Source organism: Nicotiana sylvestris, chromosome 11, assembly GCF_000393655.2.
Source record: "Nicotiana sylvestris chromosome 11, ASM39365v2, whole genome shotgun sequence".
Classification (NCBI taxonomy): domain Eukaryota; kingdom Viridiplantae; phylum Streptophyta; class Magnoliopsida; order Solanales; family Solanaceae; genus Nicotiana; species Nicotiana sylvestris.
Window position 1 is genome coordinate 10598158 of NC_091067.1, and position 10404 is coordinate 10608561.

Sequence of the window (10404 nt, forward strand, 5' to 3'; positions counted from 1 at the left end):
CCACTCTCCTATTATCATTAACACAGAAGTAGTCAAGTCCTAACTGCAAAAGCCATTTAGACTCTACAATGTGCTACTGAATAATAAGGAGTTTGAGAAAGCTGTGCACGATGTGTGGTGTCAACAAATCAGGGGCATACTGTGTACTCTATATGGGTGAAATTATAGAGATTAAAAGACAAGGCAGGGCGGCTGAATAAAGAGGTATCTTCATTAGAAAGGAGATGGACAATTTGTGGGTACAATTGCACATTGCTAAGGGAAACTTGATGTGGATCCATTTAATGGTCATGTGATCTCAGAAGAGAAATAATTGCTAGTGTAGATAAGAAAATGGGAAGGAATTAATGAGCAAGTGATGCGATAGAGATCTAGAGCAATATGGATAAAAGATGGAGACCAAAATATTAAATTCTTTCACGCGCATCTAAAGGTTAGTCAGGCTAGGAACATAATTGATTCTATTTACAATGATCAAGGATCTAGAATCGTTGAGCCAGAACTGATAGAGAAAGAATTTACAGGATTCTTTAAATCTTTATTGGGGAAGTCTGCTGCTGAATTGCCATGTATTATCAATACAGCCAGAAATGGACCTTGCCTCACTAATGAACAACAAGGAGAGCTCAATAGGCCAATAACAGAAAAGGACATAGATCAGGCCCTCAAAGATTTGTCTAATGAAAAAGCTTTACTAGGTATAGATGGATTTCCTGCTGAATACTTTAAAACAAATTGGGGTCTACTAGAAGTTAAACAAGCTATACAAGAATTCTTTGCAAATGGGAAGATGTTGAGGAGTATTAACTGCACTATAGTTACACTGGTTCCCAAAGTTAACAATCCTACATCTGTTAAGGAGTTTAAACCCATAACATGCTGCTCTATAATTTATAAACTCATCGTAAATATTATAACAACAAAATTAAAGACTGTGGTTGACTACATTGTTGTGCCTTCTTAATCAACATTTATAGAGGAGAGGAACATATTGGACAATGTTATTATTGCATATGAGTTGGTTAAAGGATACACTCAGAAAGGGGTCTTACCAAGATGTTTGATCAAAGTTGACATACAAAGGCATATGATTCAGTTGAGTGGCCTTTCCTAAAGATGATACAGATTGAATTTGGTATGCTTGTGAAGTTTGTACAACTTGTGATGGTGTGTGTGACAACTGTCAGTTATTCTCTTCTGATAAATGGAGGATTGACGACTAAATGTCAAGCAAAAAGGGTTTAGGCAAGGAGATCCAATACCTCCGTACCTATTTGTATTGGTGATGGAATACTTGAATCGATCACTGAAAACACTAGAGTGCATTCCAGACTTCAATTACCAACCGAGGTGTTTCAGAAAGAATATAACCCATATATGTTTTGCTGATATCTGATCATGTGCTGCAGAGCAGATAAGCTATCCATAAGCTTACTTATGAGTAGATTTCAACATTTTTCAGAGGTGTCAGGGCTTAAAGCAAATATGAAGAAAAGTACTTTGTAAATTGCAGGGGTACCAAGGGAATTTAAAGAACTAACCATCACAAAAATGCAATTCACAGCAGGTGAGTTGCCATTCAAGTACCTAAGAGTCCCTTTGTTCTCTAAGAAGCTATCTATCCAACAGTGTATGCCATTGGTTGAAAGGATTACTGCACGACTAAAATGCTGGACCACTAAATTCCTATCTTATAGTGGTCGGGCACAATTGATCAAGAGTGTGATATTTGAAATGTAGACCTACTGGGCGCAGGTTTTCTTACTGCCAAAAAAGATAACTAAACTGATCGTGACTTCTTGTAGAACTTTCTTTTGGACTGGGAGTAATGAACCTTCGAAGAGAGCACTAATTGCTTGGGACAAGATCTGTATACCACTCTCAGCTGGAGGTTTGAATGTATTTGATGTGTCTAACTGGAACAAAGCTGCTTTATATAAGATTTTATAGGTAGTCAATGAAAAAAAGACACCCTATAGATCCAATGGATACACAACTTCTACATCAAAGGGAAGGATATAATGACTATGCACACTCCTAAGCAGTCTTGCTGGCAACTTAGGAAAATATTTGACACTAGGGATTGGCTAATTCAAAGGGACCCCTCTATTGATTTGAATAAATACTATATAAAAGGGAAGTTCAGCATTAAAAAGTTGTATGTTGCAACAATGCCCCAATATCCTAAGTGTCATTGGAAAAGGATTACAATTGATTCAAAAGTATTACCAAGGCATCAATTCATATTGTGGTTGGCTATGCATAGGAAGCCAGCTACAGTGGATCGGCTTAGGAAGTGGGGACTATCAATAGCAAGTAACTGTGTGCTCTGTCGGAAGGACACCGAGGAGACAATGAAGCACCTCTTTTTTGCATGTGATTACTACAGGAATATGTGGGCAGCATTGTTAAATGGCTGGGAGAAAGACATCAAATTGGTAGCTGGAATGTTGAGATTGAATGGTTAACGAAGAGAAGTCATGCAGAGTTCGAGCTCACATGCTGGGCTCCCTGTTTGCAGCTATGATTTACATGTCTGGGCAGAGAGGAACCAACGAAGATTTCAAGGGAAGATGATATCAAGCCTTCAGAGGATGAAGAATATTATACTGAAGCTACACATACGAGGGCAAAATGAATCCAAATGGCACAAGGAATTAGAAAGATTGAGCAACTACCCTACTTAGACATGTATAGTTATATATAGAGATAGAAAGTAGAGGAGTTGTAGTAGATAAAAAGTGGTTGCTAATTCTGTTGTTGAGTCTAGCTCAAGAGTCCAATTGAGATAGCAGATTGTAAATATTATACTTGGTTAAATGAAAATTTTGACTGTTTGACCAAAAAATGTTTAGTTCCATGCGTGGACAGTGTACGTATATATTTTTTCCACCATAAGATAAATTAACTTACAATAACAACTACCTCTTCACATCAAACATGATAATCGATTTGACAAACTGAAAATAAAGGAAAAATTGCTATAAATAAGGTTAAAATACTTTATACTATCAGCCAGCGGTGGAGCTAGGTGGCATATAAAATAAAAATTATCATAATTATATGTGAGCTAAGTCATCACTAATAGAGCATTCGAAGGCTGCCACGCGTTATCGATGTGTTCTCAACAGAGGACGAAGTCGAGGTTGAAGTGAACCAACAAAGGATGAAGACGAGGTCGAGTTGACTCAGCAGAAGGACGAGGACGAGCACTCCCTTTAGCAGGGCAATAACGACTAGTTTTAAGATAAGACCTTCTAGAGAATATCCTCGAGAATATTCCTCCCATCTGTACTATTAGGATTTTTGTGGACCAAGTGCCTTTATAAATAGAAAGAAAAAGAATTGTAGAGGGGATTGGATATTCATTGTAAAAAATAACATATTGACATTCGGAAGATTCTTGCTTTTATCATTAACATACAAAATACACCGTTTCTTTAGATCCACGCCTATTTTTTCTCCCACAATCCAAGAAGGATCTGAATATTTTAAGGCTTATCATCATCCTATCAATTTTATCAGAGGGAATATCAAAGAATCTCACCCTTTTCGGATGACTCACTCGCATTTATTTACATAAATGCCATTCATTATCATTTATTGCTATTTAATGCTATCCTTTTTGTTCTTGGGCTACTAAATATTGCTTTACTGTTGCTCTTTATTAGTACTCGAATAGTATATATTTACAACATATCGTTATAAAATCAGTTAACGATCTTTTGAATATTAATATTGGCTAATATTAACTCTATTCTATTAGAAAATCTAACTGTTTAAACCTAGATCTAAATTTTGGATCAAACAGGTGGGCCGAAGAGGGTTCATCCGATATATATATATATATATATATATATATATATATATATATATATATACACACACACACACCTGGCTCTGTCACTGCTGTCAGCGTGGATATAACTTCATATCAAGAGTTAATTTGAATCTCAGCTTCATAAAATCCTACAAATTATAGGACACATTTCAAAGATTTGAAAAAGAAATTGTAATTAATATAATAAATGGAACATCTTTCTTACAATTTTTTCAAATGATTCATTGAATTACAAAGAGTAACATTATCGTGCAACCAATTGTGTAATTGTTGCAGTGTCAACGTCTCCAATTTCCTGCACTGAGCCATTTGAATTACCAACTTCTTCATCTTCCCTCGTAGAAAATGCAGGCCTCTTTGGAGAATTCATAGCTAAATTCATATCTTTTAACAAATAAGAAACTTCTAACATTGTAGGCCTTTCCATTGGATCTTTTTGGACACATAATAGAGAAATTTGCATGCATTTCAATAGTTTACAAGATGAGGTTGTATCATCTAGTGATGGATCCATAAACTCCATGCCTTTACCATCTCTCCACATCTCATATGCCTGGACATTATTAAAAGAAAAAAAAAATCTGAAATTAGCTACGAACTTTGCCGCTAAATCGCTCCTAGCTAGCAATTTTTTCCGATAATCTATCATTAATTCATCGTTGAGTAGGATTAATGATGATTTTTCTGTTTAGCTATAAAATTTGCCCGTCGCTAATTCATATTTCTTTAGTAGTCACGGATGATAAAAGAAAAAGTCAAAACAAGCTTAATTAAATGATTTAACATATATACGCTGGTAGTGTAAAGTATTTTTATAGTATCAGTATATTTTTATCTGTTCTAATAGATTACCTATCGTACTTTATATGTTACAATCCCACTTAATTAATATGGATGGTTACTTGTTGTTCTCTATTAGATGACGTGATCGTATAAAAGTTCACTTATATTATCTGTATAAAAGTTAAGCTCTTAATTATAGGGGTTTATCTGGTATACACTAATAGGGTAAAAGATTTTTTATACTATGAGGTCATCTAAAATATAGCTACAGCCTACATGTGATTATCACGGGATTAGTAAAGTAGAATATAAAATAGACAACTTGCTATAAACTAGTTAAAATATATTGATAGTGTAAAATTCTTTGACAATATCAGTGTATTAATATAAGTTAATTCGTAATTAAATACTTGTAAACATATACTGAAGTTATAATCACAACTCACATATTCAAGAAGGTTCAAGTTTTCATCTGGACCATGTAGGCATGTATTCTTCTTTCCACTTATGATTTGAAGAAGAAGTACTCCAAAACTGAAAACATCAGATTTTGTTGAATAGATGCCTTGTTCCACATATTCAGGTGGAATATAACCCCTGCAGCTCATTGAAAATACAGATATGGTAAATTAATTAAGAATATAATCATAATTCATAATTAAGAATGCTTTTTGCTAAGATATACATATGAATAAATGAGTCTAGCGATAGTTTAAGAAATTTATACAATATATTCAAATCACCCAAAATATATTTATAAGTAACTTTTCATAAATTAATAAAAAGAAATTATTTCTTGAAACTAAGTCAGGTTGCCTTCTACGACAAATAAATATAATTTGATAGTATAAAATTTATTTATATTGTCAATGTATATAAGTTAAACTCTAAATATATATACTACTTACATTGTTCCAACTACTCTTAGGGTATTTGCTTCAACTTCATCCTTCTTAAATATTCTTGCCATTCCAAAGTCAGAAATCTTTGGTTTCATATCAATATCCAATAAAATATTGCTGGCTTTCAAATCCCTATGAATAATTGTTAATCTTGAATATTCTTGGAGGTATAGGAGCCCTTGAATAATGCCTTCAATTACTTGAACTCGCTTTTCCCAATTTAGAAGTAATCTTCTGACTTTATCTATACATGAAAAATCAAGTCGATGGAAACAAATTAGAATAATGCATGGGAAAAAGAATTTCTTATTAGTAAAGTAAAAAATGAGTAACAATATTAGTTGATGTATATATACTACTTTCTCTCTCCTTTATTTTATGTGATATGGTTTGACTAGACATACATAGAATTTAAGAAAAAATGAAGATTTTTAAAACTAATATTCATAAATATGTCATAACATTTTTGTGGCTATATAAATATATTTTATTGCGGGGATTTCAAATTATATGATTCTCAAATATAGAAACGTGTCATTTTTTTAAAACAAACTATAAAAGAAAGAGTATCACATAAAATAAAGGAAAAATGACACTGTACAACCGCTGTAAAAATAATAGCCGATAAAATGTATAAAATTTATATTTTTTTAATTTTGTATATATATACATTATGTATGTTATATACAAAAATTATACAAGTTTTATATACTTTTTTTGCTACCGAATGTAAATAGTTTCTGGAGCGGGCCAAAAGTTATATATATTGAACTCAATATAAAAACATCAAAATAAAAGGAATAACTTACTATAAATGTAGTAGTCCAAGCTCTTGTTGGGCATATATTCATAGATCAACATCTTCTCTTTTCTTTCAATGCAAAAACCCACAACTTTTACAAGATTTATATGTTGTAATTTTGCTGTAAGGATCACTTCATTTTCAAACTCTTCCAATCCTTGAGTAGAAGTTTCTGAGAGCCTTTTCACAGCTATTTCTTGCCCATTTCTCAACTTTCCCTAATTGGATTAATAAAACATCCTTAACATTTTTAATAAATATTGATAAATGTATTCATGAAGACAATTTGGAAATCATCTACTATAGAGAAAAAACAAGTAAAAGTTTATTTGCTCGCTAGAAAGTCACAATTGCGTATGAAGGATAATTAATAAACTACCTCTAAGATTACTGGATAGCAACAATATATATACACATATATACAGAGGCGGACCTAAGATTTGAGAATTATAAGAATCAGTGTCGAATAAAAATTTGAGTAAATGCTAGAGTCAGAATCGAACCCAGGCAGCACACTAAAAGTCAAGTTGTGCTCCCCAAATCGACTAAAACAACTATCTAAGATTTGAATCTTAGGATGTCATTCAAAATATATACTTGTTATTTTAACATATATACATATATTTTTTCTGAAGTTATCGGGCCGATGACCCCCTACCCACAGGGTAGGTCCACCTATATATATATAGTTTTGGGACCAATGATCATTGACTCTTTCTAAGACCGGTAAATCAGGAGGTTAAGGGAGAAGAACTTGACTTTTATAACAATTTGATTAGTTGTTTTCATAAGAATTTACAATGCAATGTACAAGTTGACTAAAAATAATAAAAAAATAAAAAAAAATAAAAAAGTTGACTAATGCTCAACATGTTGCTAGTTTAAACGTGACAAGTTGGTCGAGCTGACCATGAACTGGCTCGACTCGGTAAATGTGGGACCCGCCTGATCCGGATCCCTAACCTTCCTACATCTAGTGATGAAATTCGGAATTTATCTAACGGAATTGAAAAAAAATAAAATTGACTCGACTGAACCCTTTCCTCTATCTAGCTTCAGGCTGCATATAACCTGAGAGTTAAAGCATAGCTGCTACAATAATAATAACAATAATCACGCCTCAATTCTTGCTATTTAACAAGACAAATCTTGAAAAATAGGTCAAAATGTTAATTACCTTGTAAACAGGTCCATATCCACCTCGGCCAAGCTCATTGTCAACTGAAAAATTATTTGTAGCTGCCTTCATCTCTTCAAAACTGAATACATGCAAATTGCTGCTCTCTCCCCCTCTTCTATCTTCATTTTTGCTTCCAATTTTGTTCCTCGGTATTCTTCCTATTTCCAATTAATATTCAGTTAAACACCAACATAAAAAAAAAAAAAAGAAAAAAAATGTAAAGAGAAGAAAATGGAAAAGACCTCTTATGCATCAATATTATGATGAAGACAACAAATATTTTTAAACCCAAGTTTTCCACTAAAATAAAGCTATTTAACCAGGTGGGGAACGAGGTTTACATTGTGCGCACCCAAAAAATAGCGGTTGTGGGTCGCCTGTTAACCAAAAAAAGTAAAGAATTACCTTGGAACTTAAATAGTTGTCTCCTTCTAAGACACCACAGTGTAAAAACAAGCAACAACAAGATCAATACTGCTCCAATTGGAATCAAAATGAGAATCACTCGGTTGAGTTTTTTCTTCTTGTGCAGTATTCCTGATTGATCAGTTACTCCTTCTTGTATATCTTCAACTTCTAAAAATGTAAACAAATTGTTGAGACATTCATTCATATATGAAGCAAGAATTGAATAACAAATGCATAATGTGATTATTCTAGCCTAAAGAACCTCTTGGTAGGCAGCGGTTTACCCAAGGGCGGAGCTACAACGGGCAAATGGTGGTTAGTTGAACCCTCACCGAAAAATTATAATGTATATATAAGTCAAATATTATTTTATATATATACTGTACAAGGCATCCCGTGTTCACACAGGGTCCGGGAAGGGCCGCACCCCAAGGGGTCTGATGTAGACAGCCCGTGTTCACACAGGGTCCGGGAAGGGCAGCACCCAAGGGGTCTAATGTAGACAGTCTACCCTAATGCAAGCATTAGTGACTGTCTCCACGGCTCGAACCTGTGACCTATAGGTCACACAAAAATAACTTTACCGCTTCTCCAAGGCTTTCCCTTCAATATGAATTCTTGAACGGTCTTAGCAAAATTCTTGTTTTCGCCCTTAGTTGATTTACTAAACTCATATTAATCTGGATTAATCTAGCCAGTGTATTCTGGATATACTAAATGTGCAAAAGAAGAATGTCATGATTGATTCATTACCTCCTGCAGCAGCCTGAGAAAGAACAGAATTCCAATCATATGAGACTTCCCATGCAAAATAGCCTCTCAAATGCTTCTCTTTTGCATATGCAACTTTGGTTTTCACTGCCTCAACATCATCAAAACCAACCCAACATGTCCCAACAGAGACATAATTCATCACATAACTTGCATTATACGACGCATTATTAGCTCGATATTTTATCATACCTCTCTTAATATCATTGAATCTTAACCAACTACTTATACTCGAAAACGGCTCATTTTCAGCTTCAGCACCAAACGAATAATCTTTAGGCCCCGGCCCTGTCCCCGTCGCGCTAATTTTATTATCTTTAGGACTAACCAACGTCCATACATAACCATAAAAGGGTAATCCTAACACAAGTTTTTGTGTAGGAAAACCTGATTTAATCCAAGCATTTATACCATAATCAGTGTTCAAATCACTATTCGAATCGTATAATGCTGCAACTGGAGATGTATTATTTGTTGACGCTGGATCATAATAATCAAATGCAAAAACATGTACCCAATCTAAATATTTCCTCATTGACTCAATTGGGAAACTCAAATCTTGAATCCAGGGTGTATATTGAACAGCCATGGTTAATAAAAGTTGTGATTTTTTCGAGTTCTTTGACTCGAAATCAATAGCAATTCTCCAATCATCCAAAAGGGTACCCAAATTTGTCATTTCTTGTGACGAACTAGGTGAAATCCAACAAAAATCTAGTCCATCAAATCCATAAAGACGAGCGATTTTGATGGAAGATTCAATGAAGAATTTTCTACCAGGAAAATAGGTACTGGACATTAATAAATAAATACCTGAGTCATAAGAAGATTGGTCTTTTCCACCAATTGATAAAAGAGTTTTAAGAGATGGATTTTTTTTCTTGACAATGGTATTGAAGTTTTTCAATTGTTCATCATCTGATATTGAGACAATCATTTGGTCTGTAGATGTATTGAAGTCAATATTAGCAAAGCCATAGATGAGGTGAGTGTAAAGAGTTGAATTTATGCTTTGAATATTGGGAGAGTAAGTTATATCATTAGCTTGATAATAACCAGCTTTTATCCAATTTTCTGCTGCTATGGAATTGTGTAGTTGAGATTGGAGAATTGTGTGGAAGAAGAAAAGAATGAAAATGTTTTTGCATGCCATAGAAGAGGTGGAAGAATGAAATACATTAACTCACTAGACAAGCATTTAACTTATATACAATTGTATGCACTGAGTCATTGATATTATGAGTAATTTAATACCATCAGTGTAATTTAAACTGTCATAAAAAAATGCATGTTTTATCTTTTAAGTAAATAGTATTAGTGTAATTTAAATCGCTGTAACAAAATACATGGTGTCTTTTAGGCAAAAAGTGTCACTTATTATAAGGGAGCTTTGGAGTAATAGTAAAGTTGTTTCTGTATGATCTATATGTCATGGGCTCGAGTCGTGAAAGTAACCACTAATGCTTGCATTAGGGCAGACTGTCTACGTGCTGCCCTTCCCCGGACCCTGTGTGAATAAGGGATGCATTGTGCACTGGGTTACCCTTTTAGTTTCACTTATTGTAGATTGTTGCGCAGTGACAATTCAACATACATGATGAGTTCCACGTTTAAGGTTCTTAGTAGTAAATCCTAAGTACTTTCAAAATTAGGGGTATAAATCAAATTTTATTGAAATTTTAGTGAATTTTCACACACATATATATATTTATGTTCC

General features: G+C 33.8%; 1 protein-coding gene across 2 annotated transcripts; it reads right to left on the minus strand.

Annotated features, from left to right (window-relative positions):
* Positions 1 to 3918: 3918 nt before the first annotated feature.
* LOC104214121 (G-type lectin S-receptor-like serine/threonine-protein kinase At1g11330) lies at positions 3919 to 9848 on the minus strand. 2 transcript variants are annotated; one of them, XM_070162677.1, is made up of 8 exons: positions 8670 to 9848; positions 7914 to 8084; positions 7506 to 7666; positions 6336 to 6546; positions 5533 to 5770; positions 5071 to 5221; positions 4047 to 4394; positions 3919 to 3969 (listed from the first exon to the last, which is right to left on the minus strand). In XM_070162677.1, the coding sequence occupies exons 1-7, from the start codon at positions 9838 to 9840 to the stop codon at positions 4086 to 4088; spliced, it is 2412 nt and encodes an 803-aa protein (XP_070018778.1). In that variant the 5' UTR covers positions 9841 to 9848; the 3' UTR covers positions 3919 to 3969; positions 4047 to 4085. The 2 variants fall into 2 exon arrangements, with proteins under 2 accessions (XP_070018778.1, XP_009762048.1); XM_009763746.2 differs by lacking the exon at positions 3919 to 3969 and having other exon boundaries at positions 3999 to 4394.
* Positions 9849 to 10404: the final 556 nt, after the last annotated feature.

Coding starts and splice junctions, on each gene's coding strand:
- LOC104214121 (XM_070162677.1), bottom strand. CDS start 9,840: ATGGCATGCAAAAACATTTTCATTCTTTTCTTCTTCCACACAATTCTC. Junction 6,547..7,505: donor GATATGGACCTGTTTACAAG/GTAATTAACATT, acceptor TAATCCAATTAG/GGAAAGTTGAGAAATGGGCA. Junction 5,222..5,532: donor CTAAGAGTAGTTGGAACAAT/GTAAGTAGTATA, acceptor AATGAGCTGCAG/GGGTTATATTCCACCTGAAT.